We start from the raw sequence: 22500 nt of genomic DNA, 5'->3' as shown, positions 1-22500 counted from the left end.
CAATAATAATAATAACAGTAATAAGGAAGACTAAAAAAAAGAACAGATTAAACAAAAAGATACGTTAAAAATGGGCTTGTTCCTACAACCAAAATGGGCGGGCTGGGTAGCAAAGGGGTTAAGGGAGGGGGAGTGGCCACAACACCCTCTTCACCAGTAAGGGGGGCGTGGCCAAAGGGACGGTAGGCGGGGCATAGACATCAAGGGGGAGGATTTTTCTCTGCTTTTTTATTTTTTACATATTCTTGCATAATCTTCCATTCTTTTTTTCATTTATGATATGACTAATGTTGCAGCCATAACGGAATGTGTTTCTTTAATCAGATTTCAAAAGCATTTCATTTGTAACTTTTAATTTCTTCTGGCGTTAAAATGTTGATAAAGATAAACATGATAACATTCTAATGATATTGATAGCCTTAAGGACTTTTTTTGGAGGGGGGTGGGGGGGGGGCAGGGTATTGGAAGGGTTACCTGATCGGGAAAAATACGTAAATGGGTGTGGAATGCTTATTCCACCTAAAGAAGCTACATTTGTGATGATTTTAGTATCCTAAAAGAAAACACATTGCACGATCGCTAAGCTGCAAAAAGATAATAATAAAAAAAATAGATAGAATAAAATATAAAAACAAATTAAAAACAGAAAACAAATGTATCAAAGAATACGTATTTCTACAATTCAGATACAATACTTATCATTCTTTTTCTTTCTTTCTTTCTTTCTTTTTTTGGAGAAAGCTCAGTCAAGATCAACTTTAACAAAATGAGCTTCACTTTCCTGACGAGAGACATGTATTTTTCCTTTATTTGATTTGTTCACTGATATATCTAGTTTTTCTTCAAATGTGTTATTCCATTAGTTGGTCCGAATTAATGATTAAGTTTCACTCGCTTTCTTTCAGCTCTCTCTCTCTCTCTCTCTTTCTCTCTCTCTCTTTCTCTCTCTCTCTCTCTCATACACCTACTTAGCATATTTCGGTTTGGACATCTGGATTACTATAGAAATTTTGAGACCATGAATTCCTCCTATGCATTTATAGATAAGTAAAATTTCTAGATCATTCCTTTTTTTTATACTCGCGAACAGTATCGTGTATTAATCTGGTTTTGCTAAATATATTAGTCATATATCGATTTATACAGGCATTATGGAGCATAAATATACATAAAAACTCATAATATACACAATTTCTGGTTGGTGAAGTAACAAAAAAATAACATCCAGGCAGGACAGGGAATCAAATGGTACAATCAACAGTCGACCCGCGTGAACCCGATGCTCATTTGCTTTTTTTGTTTTCACTCAATTCTCTTATACATGTCGCACTTTCCAAACGTATATATTGAATGGTGGGAATATCATCTAATCGTTCTTTTGCAATGTAGCATTACGCTTAGACGATATTCCCAAAGGCACCAGTCATGACAATATATATATATATATATATATATATATATATATATATATATATATATATATATCAATGTCAATTTATCACTATAACAAAAACACGAAATTGTCTAACATAATGTGTGATCAACACACTGGTAAAGAACACTTCAACTATGGCAGTAAAAGTAATAAAAAAAAAACAGCACACATGGAAAAATTCCAAGAGTTCACACGGGGGAATTGAACTAATATATTCATAATGACGGTCGATTTTCATGAACATCACGAACGACCGAGCCAAGTTCACGGCGAGAGGACATGAACAGCTTGACCACCGGGTCAACGAAGGTCGACGGTACAATCAGGAATGACCAACCAGTTGTTTTGTATCACAAACTTGGCAGATCTATTGCTGTAATAATTACTGTAATTTGTCAACTTGTGTCGAGGTCGAATAGTTTGAACCTTTATGGGAACACATCAGTAAGATCTCTTTTTTTCTTATGTTTTTTTCTTGTTTCGATTTCATCTTGATAGAAGTGGAAACGAAATTAAAATTATGGCTAAATGATATGTCTACATAAAGAGTCAAAATAAGTGACCATGGCACAACATTTGTACCTGAGAAGTTATTATAAGAAGTCATTAATTTTTAAGATTACGGTCCAGAATATCACCCAATTCTCGCTTCTGCAATTATTCCAGAATACTGCAGGTTAACCAATGAAAGAAAAATACAACAATTTAAGCCTCAAAATTCATGTGATAATGCCAATAGATTTAAAGCTTTGGATATGCTCACAGGGAAAAGTATGTTTCTGTTACGTTTCACGGATTTCGGTTAAATTTCCCGAATAAGGGTTCAATGTGGACCTTATTTTCATTTCTTCAAGAGCATTAGTTGTTTATTCGCTTCTCCAGATGAGGTTATGAAAGACACAAACACTTGACGGACGTGATGTTAAGTTCCCTCCACTTGGGAATCTCCAGATTGTAAAAAAGTCCACCGCTTTCTCTTTTGAGTAGTTACCCCCTGCAGAGAGCATTTTCTTTCATTAAGTGGATGATAGAAAATTTTCTTTACTGGTAAACTAAAGAAGAATGAAAGAAAACGTCCTGTTTATGAATTTGATTGGATTACAAGGCAGTGTTAGAGAAATGCCAATCAATCACCGCTCCCAACATGTTTCTTGTTTAAATTATTCTACTTTCTTAGATTTTTTTCTAATCTCTCACAGACACCAATACCCTGTAAAAAATACTTGCAAGTATTTCTTTTTTTTTTCAAATCCGATAATTGTCATATTGCACACATGACAATAACGGCGACACTGATAAACGGGTTTTCTTATGTCTTTTGTTCAACCAAACAGACGGTAAATTCTTGGCTGTCTTCATTGTTTTTGTTGTTCTTGTTTAAAGACTTGTAAGATCTTCAAACATCAGTTGACTCTCCTCCGCATAGGATGTTGATTCTCTCTCTCTTCTTGTGAGATTCCAGTCGCTTGATAATAAGAAAAGAGAAATGGATCTTGATATATAGCGGCGTTCTTCCTGTGAAAATACCCAAGGGATGGAGCAAGAGGGGGGGGGGGTTGAAGGAGGGACCATCACGTGAGGAAAAGAAAATTCGAAGGAGAGGCAAAGGGGGGGGGGCCGCCGTGGGAGACGTCTAGAGGGAGAGGAAAATGGAATAAAAGGTTTGTCCAGCAACGCGCGTCTCTCAAGTCCTGGTGAGAGGGAGACGTATTTGTGTTTGTCTGACACGTGAGATTCTGCTATGGGTTGGGGGAGGGGGGCGAGGGTGAGGAAGGGGGGCCGGGGTGGGGGTGGGGGTGAGGGAGGGATAGACACTCAGGCATCACAAGACAAAAACATACGTAGCTGAACAGGGCTGAGCTGAGAAGACACGTGTCGGGGATATTAAAACTTGTATGTACAAAGTCACTATGTCAACTATTTTTATACATGGAAGTCCTCATCTCCTCATCAAGGTGTGAGGTTTCCGTTCACAGAACAACCTCTTTGGACCACGAAAAAGGATATCTTGTTTTCCCCCAAAAGAGTGATGAGAAGGTGGGTGTGCGGGGGAAAATATATACGCATAGGGGAAAGACATTCCATTCAGGGTAAATGCTCATATAAAAAGCGAATGGAAAGGGGAAATAGGAGAGAGGGAGAGAGAGAGATAAATAGTCTCTAATTATTTCTTTTTTTTCATCCCGATTCACTCTCGGTGGCGAGCGCATATAGTGGAAGGGGGAAGGAGGGGGGGAGGAAGGTACGGGGTTGGGGGTTGGGGGGGTCACTCTTCACCCATTCACGAAGGAAGAAATCAGACCTGAAGCTTTCAGATTTTAGGGGAGAGTTTGTTTGTTTTGTTTTGTTTTTTTGTTTTGTTTTTTTTTTTAGTTTCTAATCGTGAGATTAGAAGTCACACACGCCCCCTTTCTTCATCAGGCTTCGGTGTCCACGTTTGGGTCGTCGGAGAGAGGGGGGAGGGGGGGGGAGCAGCCTGTGCTCACGGGCTTGTATGAGTAGAGGATCTTGTACTTTGTGCGTCACAACCTGGGGTCGAGAGGAGGAGGAGGAGGAGGAGGAGGAGGAGAAGAAGAAGAAGAAGAAGAAGAAGAAGAAGAAGAAGAAGAAGAAGAAGAAGAAGAAGAAGAAAACTAAGAAGAAGAAGGAAAAGAACGAGAAAAAAGAAGGAGGAGGAGAAAGAGGAGAAGAAAAAGAAGTAGGAGGAGGAGGAGGAGGAGGCAGAGGAGGAGGGGTGTGCAGCCACCACCCACTAGCAGCCCGTCTTATCAAGAAGTGTAAATGCCCAGGTGGGCTGAGGTGGCGGGCGCCTCCCGGCCGCGAGGGGTCTTCGGCGCGAGCGAGGGAGGTCAGCGGTGGTCGGGGGTGGGGGGGCCACGGGCCAGGTGGTGGGGGAAGGCCGGGTGCCGGGGGTCGCTGTAGCCGTCCAGCGGAACTCCCCCTTCCTGCAGCTGGCCGGGGAGATAGTCTTTCCAGCTGCGGAAGAGGTAGCGGGTGAACTTGCGCAGCTGGCGGAACTTGCAGTAGGTGGCGCCCTCGGCCGACTCCACCTGCTGCGTCTGGATGAGCAGGCCGCGCTCGCGCAGCGTCTGCTCCAGCTTCTCGCGCACGGACGACTTCTTGGAGCGGCGCTTCCGCTTGGGCGAGTCCTCCATGGGCGGCGCCAGCATGGGGGGCTGCATCCCCCGCTCCAGCGTGCCCACGGGCGAGGTGGTGGTGCTGCCCCGCCCCGAGAGGCTGCACGTGTCCTCCGTGTCGCTCTCCAGCCGGATCTTCTTGACGTCCGTCTCGCACTTGGTGATGTTGTCGAGCAGCTTCCCGGAGAGCTTGACGTGCGCCGCCGCCGCCCGCGAGTCCCGGGCGACGCCGCGCTCGCCGCCGCTGAAGTAGCGCAGCGTCCCGCCCGCGTCCACGCTCACCATCTTCTTCTCCTCCAGGATGGGGTTGGGGCCGCCCGTGAACTTGAACTTGCAGATGCTCACCTCCGTGCTCGGGTCGGCCGGAGGGATGAACAGGGCGGAGCGCTTCCTGCGCGCTCCCCCGCCGGCGCCACGGGCGCTGCCGCCGCGCCCCCGCTCCTTCAGTAGAGTCTCCTGCGGCGAGAGTCTCTCCCGGGCGGCCTCCTCCAGGCGCTGCTGCAGCGACTCCTTGAGGAGCGCGTGTACGTGGCGGTGGTGGTGGCCCGGCGGCAGCGGCGACGCGGGCGGGACGGGCGAGGGCGAGTGCGGGGACTGCGGACACGCCATCAGGTGCGGCGAGAGGCGCATGCGCGGCGAGGCGAGGGGCGGCGGCGGCGACATGTGCGGGAAGGCGGGCGGCGACAGGGACGGCATGTGGGACGACTGCGAGCACAGCGACGGCGTGGACTGGCCCGAGCTGAGTCCGTCCTCCGACTTGAGGCGGTAGTCGTGCAGCCAGTGCGCCGGCACGCCCAGCCGCCCGCCCGCCGCCCACCCCACTCCGTCGGGAGAGCCCATCTCGCCGGCCCGCGACGCCTCCTCCTCCTCGATGACGGAGGGCGGCTCCAGCTTGATCCGGGGCAGGTCGGGCTGGCCGCGCGCCTGCGCCTGCTCGGGCTCGCACTTGAAGGGGCGGTCGCGCACGCACAGGTTGAGCGGCTCGCTCTGGTCCTGCGCCTCGGCGGCGGCCAGCGCCGACTGCAGCAGGCTGTAGCTGCGGGAGCGCGCGAGGGACTCGTGCTCCATGGGGCTGTACCGGCGAGCCGCATCCTCCTGCTCCTGCTGCTGTTGCTGCTGCTGCTCTAACTGCTGCTGCAAGTGATGCAAGGAATAGTCGGGGTGTTGCATGGCCACTTGCTCATGCATGGCACCGGCGACGCCCATGCCAGCGCCATGTAAGCCGCCGCCGCCGTAGTTCTTGGATATGAGGTGCGTAATGTCAGCCTTCTTGGGCTTCCTGCCGCGCCGGGGCCGCGCGTCCAGCAGCATCTCGCCCATATAAGGCAGCTGCTCTTCCTGGCCGGCCGCCCCGGGGCTGGGCGGGCTGCGCGCCCCTTGCTGGCTGGCCAGCATGATGGAGGGCACGGACTGGGCGCGCGCCAAGGCCACATGCTGCAGCGCCGCCTGTTGCAGGTGCGGCCGCGTCAACAGGTCCCGCAGCAGCGCCTCCGTGGCCCCCGCCCCCGCCTCGTGAATGGTGATCGGCCGGGAGTTGCGCTGCGCGCGCCCGCGCCCGCGCCCGCCGCGCCCAGGCCGAGGCACGCCCCCCTGGAGCCCCCCCTCGGACGGGTCCCTCACGGGGGCGGCCTCGGGACCCAGGGCCTCGCGGGGGTGGCGGGCGGTGGTGGGCGTGCACACGGGCGAGGAGTTGGCGGAGGCGGCGGCCGCGGCGCGCTGCTCCTGCCGAAGGCTGGCCTCGTAGTGGTCCAGGTACTCGGGCGGGAGAGCCTGGTGATGGAACTTCAGCTTGAACAGCCGCTGCCGCCGGCGACCCCTGCGGGAGGAAAAGAATCTCAGTCGCGAACAATTGGCAAAGGACAGACTAAACTATGAGCGATGCTGCAATAAGGTTGATCCTGCAATTGCAATCGTGTTATCGGTTTTCTCAAGGCAAACTCATGTTCATGGCTTCATTCTCTCATAATTATAGTTGAATATATAATTGTTCCTGTAGTTATTACAGATGTAGTAGCATAAATAGATGGCAAATAGAGAGATAAACAGATAGATGAATGTGTGTGCGTGCGTGTGTATTTGTGTGCGTGTGTGTGCTTGTGTGTGTGCGTGCGTGCGTACGTACGTGTGTGTGTGTGTGATCTTAAATCGCTCTTTCTCCCCTTTCACTTACCACCTCGTTCCTTAAAATAAAAAACAATCATTTTATCCCTTTTTGCATTACTGTTCACTTACCAAACCAGCCCCCCATCCCACCCCCACCCCTCCTCCCCTGTTTCTAATAGAATCTCAACTTCATTAATCAATCAGCTGATAGATGTCTTGCTAATTCCCGCTGTGCTTTTCGCGTCCGAGAAACTGAATGTATGACGCAATCTCTCTCTCTCTCTCTCTCTCTCTCTCTCTCTCTCTCTCTCTCTCTCTCTCTCTCTCTCTCTCTCTCTCTCTCTCTCTCTCTCTCTCTCTCTCTCTCTCTCGCTCTCTCTCAACTCCCCTTATTCTGCTTTATCAATATGTCCCTCAATTCTTTCCCAATATACATACGTCGGCATGGACGTAATCACACACACATGCATGCTCATTTCTGTATATGCATCTGTGTACATATGTAAGTAGATTTTAAAAGATGAGAATAATCATATTATATATATGTATATATATATATATATATATATATATATATATATATACATATATATATGTGTGTGTGTGTGTGTGTGTGTGTGTGTGTGTGTATGTGTGTGTGTGTGTGTGTGTGTGTGTGTGTGTGTGTGTGTGTGTGTGTGTGTGTGTGCGTGTGTGTACATATATATATATATATATATATATATATATATATATATATATATATATATACATATATATATATAGACATAGACCCACCGACAGACAGATGCACGCATGTCTACATATAAGAGAGATAATGCAGATAATGTCTTTCGTTCGTGTCTAATGAGGCAAATTCTCCAGAACGACAAAGCCACGACTTTCGTCTTGTAAGACAAGTTTTGCCCTCGAACCAAAACCTCCTATTTAAGTGAACTGCCTACTTGGGCAGCAACATCTTGTAAGGTCACGCAAAGCTCGACCTTACAACAGGTTAGTGACGGCCGCTTGAAAACAATGATTGTGCTCGTTCGCTCTTTTCCTCCTGTCGCTTTGACTGTCTCTGTCTGTCTCTGTCTGTGTGATTGTCTTTCTTTCTCTATCTCTCTCTTTTTTTTTTTTTCTTTCTCTCTCTTTTTCTTTTCTTTCTTTCTCTCTATCTATCTCTATCTATCTATCTATCTATCTATCTATCTATCTCTCTCTCTCTCTCTCTCTCTCTCTCTCTCTCTCTCTCTCTCTCTCTCTCTCTCTATCTCTATCTATCTATCTATCTATCTATCTCTCTCTCTCTATCTCTCTATCTCTCTCTCTCTCTCTCTCTCTCTCTCTCTCTCTCTCTCTCTCTCTCTCTCTCTCTCTCTCTCTCTCTCTCTCTCTCTCTCTCTCTCTCTTGAGCAAGCCCTTTAAAGCCGAACAACTATATTTGCAACATAAATTGTGTAACAACAGACGGCCTCTCCTCTCTGCCCTTCCCCTCACCCCCCCTTCTCCTCCTCTAGGTCCTTCCCCTACCCCCCTCCCCTCCTCCCTTGGTCCTTCCGCACACCCCCTCCTCCTCCCCTCCCCCGGTCCTTCCCCTCCCCCGGCCCCCCCCTTCCCCTCACCCCCCTCTCCTCCTTTGGTCCTTCCGCACACCCCCCTTCCCCCGGTCTCCCCTCCCCCCCTCTGCCAACCCGTGTGTCTCCGCCCCACACAGTGAACGAGGGTCGGTGTCCCAAATAAGGCACAACTGATAACAGTGAATATTCCTATTTAAGGTAACGTAATATCAGTGGCTCCCCCTGAGAGGTCAGTCTAAGCGCCTTCCTGCTATTAAGGTCGTCGCCGCGACCGTATCCCAACGTGAGGATGACCCTTACGTCTTCCTGTGGGATGGCATTGTACTACTCCCCCACTCTCGCGCGGCGCAGTGAGAGGGCCAAAGGCTGTTTATTATTAATCACTCTATATTGCAGAGCCATATATGCAACGCGACATAAGGCCAGAGCTCCATTTTGCGCGGCGTGTGGAAAGCCCGCGTAAAATAGGCGCGCGCGCGGGAAGTGACGAGACGCCATCTTGGTATTCACGCCGAGTCGCTAAAGACGGCGGTTCACTTGGGGTTCGATCGCAAGCCGGTTCGATCCCTAGACGGTTCGATCGCAAGCCGGTTCGATCGAAGAGGATTGGCGATCTTATAGGAAGAGAGGCAGAAGATCGATCGTAAGATGTTCCTTTTTTATAATCATATATTTTTTTTTATAATAAGAATATGAAAGACAATGATAACTTTTATGATAACAACGACAACACTGATGATAATGATAGTAATGATAATGATAATAATAATGACAGTAATAATAATAGTAGCAATAATGATCATAATAATGCTAATGATAGTAACAATAATACCAATAATATTAAAAATGATAATCGCAAAAAAAAATAAAGACAAATAATAACAATAATTCAAAAGATATCAACAACAACAACAATAAAACAATATCAACAAAAATAGTCGAACAACCACCACAACCTCAAACAAATGCAACAAATACACCCCCCCCCCAAAAAAAAAAAAAAAAAAAAAAAAAAAAAAAGTCCCTTCTTGCATTTCATCTCAAAGCTCAACAAAAGAAAAGTCTACGACGTTGGTGCCATTGCAAATTATGCATATCTTTAGTGTCGTCTGTATGCAAGTGACAAACCCGCACGTACGCACATACAGACATACACACGGCTCGCGAATAACAAGTTTAAAGGGAATGTTATCCTGTTCTTTTTCTTCTTCTCTCCTTCTTTTTTTTTTTTTTTTTTTTTTTTTTTTTTTTTTTTTTTTAATTTCTTGCTTCTTCTTTCCTGATTTTTAATTGCTTTTTTTTTTTTTTTTTTGCTTTTTTTTCTTCTTCTTTTCTGATGTTTTTTTTTTTCCTATTCTTTTTCTTCTTCTTCCTCTTTTTCTCTTTCTTCTTCTTCTTTTTCATCTTCTTCTTCCTTTTCTTCTTCTCCTTCTTCTTCCTCTTCTTCTTCTTCTTTCTCTTCTTCCTTTTTCTTCATTCGTAACTACTGTTATCTTATTTACTTTCTTATTCATCTTATTCTTCTTTTCGTTTTACTTTTTTCCTCCTTTTTTGTGAGCGATTATTTTGAAGTTATTTGTTTGTTTGTTGTTTTTTGTTGCAATTTTGAATCTGAATAAATAAGAAAGAATAAGAAAATGGAAATTTTAAAAGATGATAAAAAGAGAAAGAGAGGAAGGAAGGGAAAGATAAGAATGCGGAGAATGGAAATGTCGAATAAGTGAATAAAAATGATAAGGAAAAGTTGTGGGAAAAAAACACTTGATTAAGACAATTCAAGTGACTGAAGTTACATTTTATTTTGTTTGTTTGTTTTTCTTGTTTGTTTGTTTTTGTTTTTGACAAGACTTTCATCTATGTTTATGAAGAGATGTCTCCCTCTCTCTCTATCTATCTATCTATCTATCTATCTCTCTCTCTCTCTCTCTCTCTCACTAATTAATTCCTTAATCTTTTCGTATAGTCTAACATTACCTTCACATTTTCAAAGCTCAAAAAGTTCATAAAACAACTCGACAAAAAAAAAAAATAATAAAGACTTGAATTTTTCTCTCTTCGCTTTCACACTTCGTAAAGCCAACAGAATGCGCATTCCGTTTGTCTTTTCTTTGCGACAAACAAAACCTGTTCCAACGAGCTAATGTTCAGGTCATATAATGGTTGTTATCGAAGGAAGAAACATGATGTGGACTATCGCAAGTATGTACGATATCAGGGTGACATGATAATCAAAGTTATGCAGATGATTGCAAGACAGGAAGGGGAGAGTGAGTGAGAGTTTGTTGTTATTGCACACGTCACTTGCACACTGACGCCGAGCTATCGATACAGTTACGCTGATGGTATCGTATTCTTTTTTCTTCTTCTTCTTCTTCTTCTTCTTTTTCTTTGGCTTTTCCTCTCTTTCTTCTTCGATTGTTTTTTTTTTTTCTTTTTTTTTTCTTTTTTTTTGTTTTCTTTTTTTTTTTTTTTTCTTCTTTCTTTTTTTTTCTTCTTTTTCTCTGTTTTTTTTTCTTTCTTTTCTCAATCTCTCTTTTCTTTTCCATCTTCCTCCCTCTTAATCTCTCTCTTCTCTTTTTTTCTTGTTTTTTTCAATCAATGAGAAAGATATCTCTCTCTCTCTCTCTCTCTCTCTCTCTCTCTCTTCTCTCTTTTTTTTCTCTCTCTCTCTCTCTCTCTCTCTCTCTCTCTCTCTCTCTCTTTTATCTCGTCTATATCTTCTATCTCTTCTATCTCTCTCTCTCTCTCTCTCTCTCTCTCTCTCTCTCTCTCTCTCTCTCTCTCTCTCTCTCTCTCTCTCTCTCTCTCTCTCTCTCTCTCTCTCTCTATCTCTATCTATCTATCTATCCATCTATCTCTATCTCTCTCTCTCTCTCTGCCCCTCTCTATCAATATGGATTCATGTCAGATGTCATTTTCTTTGAAGTATCATAGTTCAAACAGAATATAAAACGACAGAAAAACGACAACACTTTTAATAAAAACACCAACCGATTCCAAGCTTAAAAGAAATTACTATAAAAAATAATTAAGAAATTGAGACCTTCCTTTTCAGCACTGGCTAGAGGGACATCTATAACGTATCCAATAACAGATGAATATTCAAAGTCCACGCGGCAGAGGCGGGAGAGAGTCCAAGTTCAGTCTAGAGCGTATACAATATTCATCTCCCATCCATAACAATGAGTTAATTGCCCCCAAACATAGGGTTGTCGAGTCGTTAGCGTAATTACATCAAGACACAGCCACTCTCACCTTACGGCCTCGCTTTTATAAGGATCAAATTCCCGCTACTTGGCATTCGGGTACAGCCCTTAGGCGTTTGGATATATAAGGCAAGATTCTCCTAAACTCAAGTTCCCTCGTGCCAGGCAGCTTAAGATCTTTCATGAGGGAAGGCGTGTGAGTTAAGGTGAGATGGGGGGGGGGCGTGTGAGTTAAGGTGAGATGGGGGGGGAGGGGGGCGGAGGGTAAGGGAAGGAGGAGTGCAAGATAGAGTGAAGACGTAGGGTTGATATTTTCTTTGAGTGAGGAAAGAGAAAGTGAAGTTATAATCAATATTCATTTTTTTTTCTTTTTCTTCTTCTAAATTAATTTCGTCTCAGCCCTTATTAGTATTAGAGTGAATCACTTTAAGATATCTCCTTTTTTTTAACGGTTCAACTACACCAACAGTCATTTGTCTTCTGGATAGAACGGAGTCTCGTTACAAATTACAATACTACGGACTTAGATCGTCATTTGTCTCCATCTACACTGGAATTGGCACCCCGTACTAAGAATGCGCTGAAGTGTTTATCAGGAAACGCTTTTTATTACTATACGAGTCGACGATAACTGTTCTTTTAACTCATATGAAGTACATTGATGATAAACTGCCTTGTTGAACCAGCAGGTAAAAATGTAACATGGTGATTTCGTGTATTAAGTAAAAGTTGGTCCTTCTGTTTATATAACGACCGTCACATTAACAGTGGCTTATCTCGCTGGGCTGAATAGATTTCGTCTCGCTCCATTAAACAGAACAGCGTCAATTAAGTCCGGGAGGCTGTGCTATAAAAATACCCCTCCCTCATCCTATACTCTCCCCCCCCCCCACCATATCGCTCTCTCTCTCTCTCTCTCTCTCTCTCTCTCTCTCTCTCTCTCTCTCTCTCTCTCTCTCTCTCTCTCTCTCTCTCTCTCTCTCTCTCTCTCTCCCTCTCTCTCTCTCTCTCTACTCCCCTTACATCTCTGCTCCTTTACCATTTCTTCCATATCCCCATCCCTTACCCCTCCCTCCTTCCCCCTCTTTTCCCCTCCTCTCCTCGCCTCATCACCCCACCCACACACCCCTCTATCTCTCTCTCCCCTACCGCCCCATCCTATCCCCCGCCTTTACCCCCATCCTCCCTCCCTCCCATATCTCATCCTCCCCCTCCCCCCCTTTCCTCCCTCTTGTCACCTACCCCCTCCCCCTCCCCTCCCCCCATCCCGTCTAATTACCTTTAGTATTGTTCCATATTAGTACAAATGTTTGCTACAGCGGTTCCTTACAACGGAATTTACTGTACGTTACCTTGTGTTTTTGACTGTAATTTTTTGTTATAGAATAAATGTGTTTGTGTGTTTGTTGCGTGTTTCTTATAGGCGTGCTAGGGAATGCGTGTTTTGTATTTGTTTAAGTTTGTTTGTGTTTTTGTTTGTTTGGTATGTGTAGTGTTCTGTCCTTGTTTCGGTTTGTATGTGTTTTTAATTTGTTTTTCTATGTGTTTGCATGTCTTTGTGTGCGTGTCTGCACTTGTTTGAGTTCGAGTGCTTTTTTGTTTAGTATTTGTCATGTTTTGTAAATTAACTTTAGATTTTTATCTTCAGGTGTGCATGCGTTTCATCTGAGTAACTTCGTGTGTCCTTAATTATTTATTTGTGGATGTGTATCTATGATTGTTTGTGTTTGTGGATTATTAGTGGATTAGTGTGTGCATAAACGTAAGGTAATCGTCTAATTTATTATTAATTATATATTCATTTTAAAAGTAATCATCTGTAAAATTTGCATAAATACCAATACTAGTGATGGTGATGACTATGCTAAATAATGATAATGGTAATAATGATGATGATAATGAACATAAATATCACATTATAGCATCGTAAATATACTGTAGCGTGTGTACGTTTTTTTTCTTCTTTTTCTTCTTCGTCTTTTTATTCGTATTCGTCTTCTTTTTCTTCTTCTTTTTCTTCGTCTTCGTTTTCTTATTTATCTTGGTCTTCTTCTTCGTCTTCTTTTTTCTTCTTCTTCCCCTCCCACTCTGACATTTTATTTCCCCCTCCTCCCCCACTCTCTCCAACTCCCCCTTTATCATCCATGCCCCCTCCCCCTCCCCCTCCCCCTCCCCCTCTCCCCCCCCCCTTCAAAGGAAGACAATGGATGGCAGGGCAAGTCGACTCACAGTCAGTAGTCCCAAATCATTCTCTTTTGTTAACTCACGCCCATTAAAACCGCCCATATATGGTCTTAATTCGGGCGTCATGGCATAGCTGATGGGGGTCGGGAGTGGAAAGGGGATGGGGGTGGGAGGGGAGAGGGGGAGGGGGGGAAAAGGGTGTCTTAAATGGGATTTTAGTGTCTACTCTTTCTTAAGCCCCCCTCTTTGTCTCTCTCCTATTTGTGTGTCTTCTCTCTCTCTCTCTCTCTCTCTCTCTCTCTCTCTCTCTCTCTCTCTCTCTCTCTCTCTCTCTCTCTCTCTCTGTCTCTCTCTCTCTGTCTCTCTCTCTCTATTTCTATCTTTCTCTTTCTCTGTCTATCTGTCTGTCTGTCTTTCTTTCTGATTATCTCTCTCCCTCACTCTGTCTCTGATTCTCTCTCTCTCTCTGATTCTCTCTCTCTCTCACTCTCACTCTCGCTCTCGCTCTCGCTCTCCCTTTCTCTCATCATCCCCCTTTCGTCTCATTCTTACATATAATCAGTGACTATTTAAAAAATGAGAGAGAGAGAGAAAGGGAGACAGGAAGGTGATATATATATATATATATATATATATATATATATATATATATATATATATATATATACATATATATATATATACATAAATATACAAAAACACACACTACATATATATATATATATATATATATATATATATATATATATATATATATATATATGTATATATATATATATATATTTGCATATTTACATATATATAGATACATATATACATAAACATATACATATATATACATATATATAAAGAAATAAAGAGAAACAGAGAGAGAGAGAGAGAGAGAGAGAGAGAAATCAAGAGAAAGAGAGAAAGTAAGAGAGAGAGAGAGATATAAAGAGAAAGAGAGAGACAGAGAGAGAGAGAGAGCACACACGGGCGCACACACCCCAATAAATTGATCCATACGAAACAACAGATGGAGCCCGACAGGTGGAGAGAGACCGCAAGTGCAAAACAGATTTGGGCGTCAAAGAAAATCGAACACCTCGACTATTAACTTCTCAAATGGCGCGATTAATGTCTCTTTAAATATATTTATATATAAAAAAAACGAATTTAAAAAAAAGGCGAATTCGAAAAAAACACAAAAAAAACATCCACCTTCAATAAGGTTCTCGGACAGTCAAGATTCCCCCCCTTTCCCTTCCCTTAGGGTCGATAATTTCAAAGAAAACCAATAAGCCCTTGATCTCTAAGGGATGGAGCCGCGTCCTCCTACTTGTATTTGGTCGCCGACGCCCTTGTGTGATTTACAAGACGTTTGACAGAGGAGCCGAGGAGCCGAGGAGCCTGCCAGCGAGGTCCTCCTCCCTGCGGGTCTCGACGGAGCGGGCTCGGAGAGGCTGATGCAATACTCGAGTCCTGGGGTTGTCTTTCTCTCGCTCTTTCTTTCTTTCTCTTTCTTTCTTTCTTTCTCTCTCTCTTTTATCTTTCTCTTGTTGATCTCTTTCTCTCTTTCTCTCTCTCTTTTATCTTTCTCCTTCTTTCTCTCTTTTATCTTTCTCTCTCTCTTTCTCTCTCTCTTTTATCTCTCTCTCTCACACTCACTCTCTCTCTCTCTCTTTCTCTGTTTTATCTCTCTCTCTCTTTCTCTATGTTATCTCTCTCTCTCTCTCTCTCTCTCTCTCTCTCTCTCTCTCTCTCTCTCTCTCTCTCTCTCATCTCTAGAAAATGATTTTGTAAAAAAAAAAAATCCTTAATAAATCATATTACATATTCCGCGAATCAATCATAGTTATATCTCAGCTTTCCATCAACTTCACTATGTGTATGCGCATGCGCGTATGGGAATTATGTGCATCGTGTGTATCTCTCTGTGTATGATGCTGTAATATGTGAATATGCATGCGTATTATGTTGTGTATTATATGTATATATGTGTGTGTGTGTATATATATATATATATATATATATATATATATATATATATATATATATATATATATATATATATATATATATATGTGTGTGTGTGTGTGTGTGTGTGTGTGTGTGTGTGTGTGTGTGTGTGTGTGTGTGTGTGTGTGTGTTGCTTGTGCGTAAATGTGCGTTTGTATTAAGTGTAAGTGTATCATGTTTATGTGTATCATGTTTATGAAGACATTATGTTTGCGATTATGTATGTGTATGTGCGTAAGGAGTGAATGTGTTATTGCGCATGTCTGTGTGTGTTTTGTGAGCCTTTTTTCTCTCTCTCTTTCTTTTTCTTTTTTTGTCTTTCATTCTTCCTTCTCTTTTTTTGTGTCCGTACTTGGGCCTCGTCTCCCGAAAAAGGTACACGGGCGTGGGAGGCGAGATGGAAGGGGAGGAACCGCCCTTCCTGGACGGCGGAGAAGGAGAGAGAGAGGGAGGGAGGGAGGGTGGGGGGGGAGAAGAAGAGAGATGGAGAGAGATGGAGAGAGGGGGGGTGGGGGGAGAGGAAGAGAGATGGGGAGAGAGGGGGGAGGGGGGAGGGGGGAGAGGAAGAGAGATGGAGGGTGGGGGGAGGGGGAGGGAGGGAGAGGAAGAGAGAGAAAGAGGAAGGAGGGTCAGGGAGGGAGAGGAAGAGGGGGAAGAGAGATGGAGAGAGAGGGGGGAGGGAGAGGAAGAGAGGGAGGGTGGAGGGAGAGGAAGAGAGAGAGAGAGGAAGAGGAAGAGAGTGAGGGGGGCAACAGAGAGGCAAACAGGCAGATAAGGAGAGAGGAGGAAGGATTAAGAGAAAACACAGAAACTGGCAGAGTTTTTTTTCAGGGGGGGGATCCCAAGGGCTTACCACTTCCGCACTAAATAGTTGATCATGAATTGCGATGGAGGGATGGGTGGGGGTGGGGGAGAGGGGAGGAGAGAGGAAGGGTAGGATGAAAGAGAGGCAGGGGAAGGAGGAGGAGGAGATAAAGGAAGATAAAGGATAGGAGGAGGGAAGGAATGAAGAAGAAGAGAAATGGCGGAGGAAAAGGGAGAAGGAGGAGGAGGGAAGAAGAAGAGGAAGAAAAAAGAGGAGGAGGAGGGAAGAAGAAGAGGAAGAAAAGGGAGGAGGAGGAGCAGGGAAGAAGAAGAGGAAAAAAAGGGAGGAGGAGGAAGTAAGGAAGAAGAAAATATAGAAAAGAGAGAACGAGAAGGAAAATGAAGAAAAGGTAAGAGGAGGAGGAGAAAGACGGAAGGAAGAAGAATATGAAGAAAAAGGGAGGAGGAAGAGGAGAGGAGAAGAAAAGGCCGCAGAGGAGACATACAAAAATGCAATTCCTTTTAATTAAGTTATTACATTTATTCATACCAGCAATATCAGCTGTTTTAGTCAGAGATCCACCAATACATAGAATCTATCCATGCATTATTAAAAAAAAAAAAAAAAAAAAAAAAAAGGAAATTCGAGTCATCCAAGCAGCGTCTATAAACTTCTCCAACGTCCTTTGTGGTCCGAGCATTCAGTACCTTATACTCCATCCACTAGAATTTTGCCCACTCATACCCCTGCCCTTTTCTGTAGCTAAAAGCCGCCGTCCCCATTTCTTTACACCTATTCCCTCTGTCCTTTTAATTTTACGCTTTAATTATCACGTTTTCCCGGAGGACAGACAGAAATTCTCGTGTCCTCTTTTTTTTGCACGCTCTCTCTATCTTTCTGTCTGTGTCTCTCTCTCTCTTTCTCTCTCTCTCTCTCTCTTTCTCTTTCCTTTTTCTTTCTTTCTCTCTCTCTCTCTCCCTCTCTCTCTCTCTCTTTCTCTTTCTTTCTATCGCCCTCTTCTTCTTCCTCTCCCTTTTCTTTTCACTCTCCCTCTCTCTCTCCCTCTCTCTCTCCTTCTCCCTCTCCTTCTCTCTCCCTCTTTCTCTCTCTCCTCCCTCTTCTCACTTCTTCCTCTCCCCCTCTCTCTCCTCTCTTTCTCTCTTCCTCTCTCCTTTCCCTTTTCCCTTCCCTCTTCTCCTCTTTCTCTCGATTTATCTCCCACCCTCTCTCCATCCTTTCTCTCTGGAGCCGGTCGCCTAGCCAAGCATCTGGTCCTTATTGCAAGTGCTCATTGGGTCGGTACAAAGGGACGCTTGTCAAGAGGTTGTTTACGCTGTCCCTCTCTCCTTTTTAGTACTTCATTCTCTATCTCTCTCTCTCTCTCTCTCTCTCTCTCTCTCTCTCTATATATATATCTATCTCTTTCTATATATATCTATCTCTCTCTCTCTTCTCTCCTCTCTCTCTCTCTCCCCCTCCTTCTCTCTCTCTCCTCTCTCTCTCTCTCTCTATCTCTCTCTATCTCTCTCTCTCTCTCTCTCTCTCTCTCTCTCTCTCTCTCTCTCTCTCTCTCTCTCTCTCTCTCTCTCTCTCTCTCTCTCTCTCTCTCTCTGTGTGTGTGTGTGTGTGTGTGTGTGTGTGTGTGTGTGTGTGTGTATGTAGACGTGGTGATGTGCTGAGTTGTTGGCTCGCTCAGCAGAGTTCGGAGGCAGAGTGTCTGGGGGCGACACTGACAGCACAAGCGCGATGAGAGTAATTTGATGCCAGACGAATCTTCAGAAAAAAACAGCTTTTAATTCTTAGACAGCTCCTTGGTACAGAGAGTAGGGGTACGTGATCCTGTCTTACTAGCCACACGCAGGAGACTCCTTCTATTTAAGACTAAACAAAGAGGGAGAGACCTCTGAAGGTGGCGTTAAAGGGAGGGCGAGAAATGTAAACAGGGAAACGGCCATAGGCCTTTCCTTATATGGTTAGGCCGCGGGGAGAGCGGATGTGGCTCAGCCAAGATATAGGTCTATATAGATAGATATATGCACGTGGCAAGATATGCGTGTAATATGTAGAACAATATGAAAGATACAACTTATTCTGATGATTTCACTGTATGGACATGATAGTAAAAGCATATGTATATGCACATAATGATTTCTAGATATAATAACAATGATAACATGCAATAATATAAATGCAAATGGGTATGGTGATAACGAAAGAGCTGATTATAATGGTTTCTCCTCTCTATCTCTCTCTCTCTCTCTCTCTCTCTCTCTCTCTCTCTCTCTCTCTCTCTCTCTCTCTCTCTCTCTCTCTCTCCCTCTCTCCTTTTGGTTCGCTGCACTTTCCATACGGCGTCCTTTAAGAGAGGTTCCCTTTGCCGGTGCCATCGAGGTTCCACAAGATTTCGTTCGTTTTATTATCTCCAAAATGTTCCGCGATTCTTAGGTTTCGTTCAGGGCGACAATATCCTCTCTCCCTCACTCTTTGATAATGCGGAGGATTTCGCTCTAAAAGCGGGGCGAGAGGGAGTTAATCTGTATGTGTTTAGTGCGGTGTGATGAGGGGGGAGGGGAGAGAAGGGAGGGGGAAGGAAGGGGGAGATACGAGGGAAGGGAAGGTGGTAGGGGTAAGGAAGGGGGAGGGAGGGTTAGGTGTTTTGACTCTTCACCTGAAACAGGTGAATTTGCCAAATGCGTTCGCAGATTTGTCAAAATGATGGTCAGAAATGACATATAAGGGCCTCCTCGACTTAATATGGCCCGGCCCGTCTGTATATGGCCAAGGCATCAGTCCAGATCATATTAAACAAACTATTAAAGTGGGCCATATATGTCGCGCTGACCAGTACTGCCCGCCCGTCAGCCTGCCCGATGTGCGATAACCATCAGAAACTGACTGACATGCTGATACACCTGCTACCACAAGAGCCACGTCTTCAGTGTCTATAATAATGTGACAGTCACCGTGTGGTTTTAAGATACCGTAGGCTGCATGAGAGTGATTTTAGATGAGTATGCTGCATGGCACACACACACGCACACATACACACACACACACACACAGTATACATATGTGTGTTTGTCTGCTTAGGAATATTGGCCATGGCACACGCACACGCACACACACACACACACACACACACACACACACACACACACACACACACACACACACACACACACACACACACACACACACACACACACACACACACACACACACACACACACACCTATATGTTTGCATTACAAAAGGAGTGTTACCAACGACCATGCAAGCTTGAAAGGCAAGCACGATCTTCTAAGTTAACCAAGCACCTTTCGACAACGTGTGGTCTCGTGTCCCTTTATTTGCTGACTCTATATTTAGTGATTCGCCCCGTAAATAACAAGAGCCATGCGCCGTCTGCTTCAACAAGTCTCATGCGCTCCATTGATGAAGTTAGACTTTCATTATGTCTTCCTATTTAAAGTCTTCTTCTGGGGTGTGACGGAACTCTGCAATGTTCAATTGAAACTTCAACACGCCGCATAAGTCTCGATCGATAATGTGAGAAAGGCAGTAATATTTTGCACATGTAAATAGTTAACGAAAGATAGTCATGCAGAGCCGATACAAATGAGGACCCATGTTCATCCGAGACCAGCCATGCATATACATGTAGACATAAAACACATGCACATGCATATGTAAATCAACTTCCTCATAAAGAAACTTACTGAAGATAAAATATGCTAAACATAGTAGGGTCCATTAACAATGATCATGTTTAGACTTAATGAGAGGAGTTAAAACAAAAAAATACAGATAGAGAACTGTGTGATTTGGTGAATGAATGAAAAGAATCGAAGGGAAAGGAGCTTATGAACAATGTTATGAAAGAACAAGAATAAAAGAGAGAGAACAATAATAATGTCAGCTGGGAAAAGGGAAGACAGGTGAGGGGTAAGGACTAGGGGAGGGGGAGGGGGAGGGGGAGGGGGAAGGGGACAGTCAATGGCAACGAAAGAGAGAAAATGTGAAGTAAAAAACGCTCATAGAAAACGGAGCTTGATCCAGACGAGGCTCAAAAATGAAACTAAAAAGTGAATGGAAACATTTTAAAAGCTTAATGCGACCACAGTGCAACCGTAACGACGAAGAGGCAGTGTTGCAGAATGGACAGTTGCATTTGCACCATTGTTCAGGGCAGTTTGGTCGTTTTATGATTTCTTTTGCTGAGATGAGATGCTGTAAAAGTATCCGCCCAGACTGCCTTTTAGGGGAGACTCACTTAATTGTCTGGTACTCTTTTTACTTCAGGAAAAGGAGAGCTTTTCATTTAAATCATGATTGTTACACTCTTAATATTTTTCTTGAGTGATACGTAATTGATGAGAAAATCGCGTGAATGAATCTCGGATTAAAAAGTACACCTGGATTTTCTGAACAGTTATTGACTGTTGTTTTGTTATACTAGGAAAAAAACAACAAAAGCAAAACTGATGGTGGTTGTAAATAAATGATCGGATAGATTTTTTTTTAAATGTGTTAATAACTAGTACATAAAAAATATAAAGAACTGAAAAATATATGATATTAGAAATGGAAAAAGCAAATGAAAAATAAAATAAAAAAAATCAATGAATCGCCTTCTTTATCTTATTATTATTATTTTTTTTTATTCAACCCTGCCTTTCAAAGATTATAATGGTTAATTCATTATCCTTATTATAGTCCCTCTAATGAAGATTAAAATTGTAATCATTATTATTATAATTTAATTCACCATCACTACTGTAAACATTATCATGAACATCATAATACATGTAATTGAAAATAATATCATTATCGACAAAACAATTAATAATTTGAATGTTTAGTTTTTATTGTTATTATCATTTTACAGTAAAACATTGCGGCCAATATTCCAAAGCAAAAAAAACACACATATGTATACTGTGTGTGTGTGTGTGTGTGTGTGTGTGTGTGTGTGTGTGTGTGTGTGTGTGTGTGTGTGTGTGTGTGTGTGTGTGTGTGTGTGTGTGTGTGTGTGTGTGTGGAATTTGCATAACGTCCTATTACTCTCTCTCTCTCTCTTTCTCTATCTCTTTTTCTTTCTCTTTCTCTTTCTCTTTCTCTTTCTCTCTCTCTCTCTATCTCTCTCTATCTCTCTATATCTCTCCATCTTTCTATCTATATTTCTCTCTCTATTTTCATATATATATAAAATATAACATAACATAATATAATATAATATCCCAGTTAACAGAAGGTCATTGTGTGTACGTTCGTGGAGCTTCCGACAGATGAATCCGTAAATGCGCATGGCCTTTACGGGAACGTCTTACGTCACGCTGATTCCATCGTTCCTTTCAGCAAAGGAGAAATCTTATTTGGTTTATACTTTTTTTTTATTATTCTTTTACTTCTTTTCTTCCATTGTCTCTGTCTTTATATGTATCTCTTTTTTTTTTTTTTTTTGAGGGGAGGGGGGAGGGGGGTTCTTGTGTATGTTCGTGTGTATTGAATGATATTTGAATATTTTTGTCTCTATCAGTACCTCTATCTGTCTGCTGTGTTTTGTTGTGTCTCTTTCTCTCTTCCTCCCTTCCTCCCTCCCTCCTTCCCTCCTTCCCTCCCTCCCTCCCTCCCTCCCTCAGTTCCTTCCTCCCTCCTTCCCTCCTCTCCCCTTCCTTTCCTCCTTCTTTCCTACTTTATCCTCCTCCTCCTCCTCCTCCCCCTCCTCCTTCTCTTCCCCTCTCCCCTCCCTCCCTCCTTCCGTCCCTTCCCTCCTTCTTTAGATCTTACACACGCTTGGCACACTTCCACGTTTGGACAAAGAAGCTCCTTTGTAGTTTTCTTCGTCATACAGTCTGGCTACCTCTTCGGATATATGTATATACATAAATACATATATATATATATATATATATATATATATATATATATATATATATATATATATATGTATGTATATATGTATGTATGTATGTATGTATGGATATATATATATATATATATATATATATATATATATATAGAGAGAGAGAGAGAGAGAGAGAGAGAGAGAGAGAGAGAGAGAGAG

The 22500-nt window shown here is 43.4% G+C and overlaps 1 protein-coding gene across 2 annotated transcripts in view; it reads right to left on the bottom strand.

Annotated features, from left to right (window-relative positions):
- Positions 1-22500, bottom strand: part of LOC122251213 (uncharacterized) — a 111481-nt gene that overhangs the window by 755 nt on the left and 88226 nt on the right. For both annotated transcript variants that reach the window (XM_086532348.1, XM_086532349.1), the window contains exon 4: positions 1-6388. This exon is cut by the window's left edge and continues 755 nt beyond it. In XM_086532348.1, coding sequence (XP_086388474.1) covers positions 4285-6388 — 2104 coding nt within the window. In that variant the 3' untranslated portion in view covers positions 1-4284. The remainder of the gene's footprint in view (positions 6389-22500) is intronic.

Source organism: Penaeus japonicus, unplaced genomic scaffold (assembly GCF_977035675.1).
Source record: "Penaeus japonicus unplaced genomic scaffold, GWHDUDI00000001_assembly GWHDUDI00000037, whole genome shotgun sequence".
NCBI classification, from domain to species: Eukaryota; Metazoa; Arthropoda; class Malacostraca; order Decapoda; family Penaeidae; genus Penaeus; species Penaeus japonicus.
Note: the sequence above shows the minus strand (reverse complement) of the source record. Positions and strands in the feature narration are given on the sequence as shown.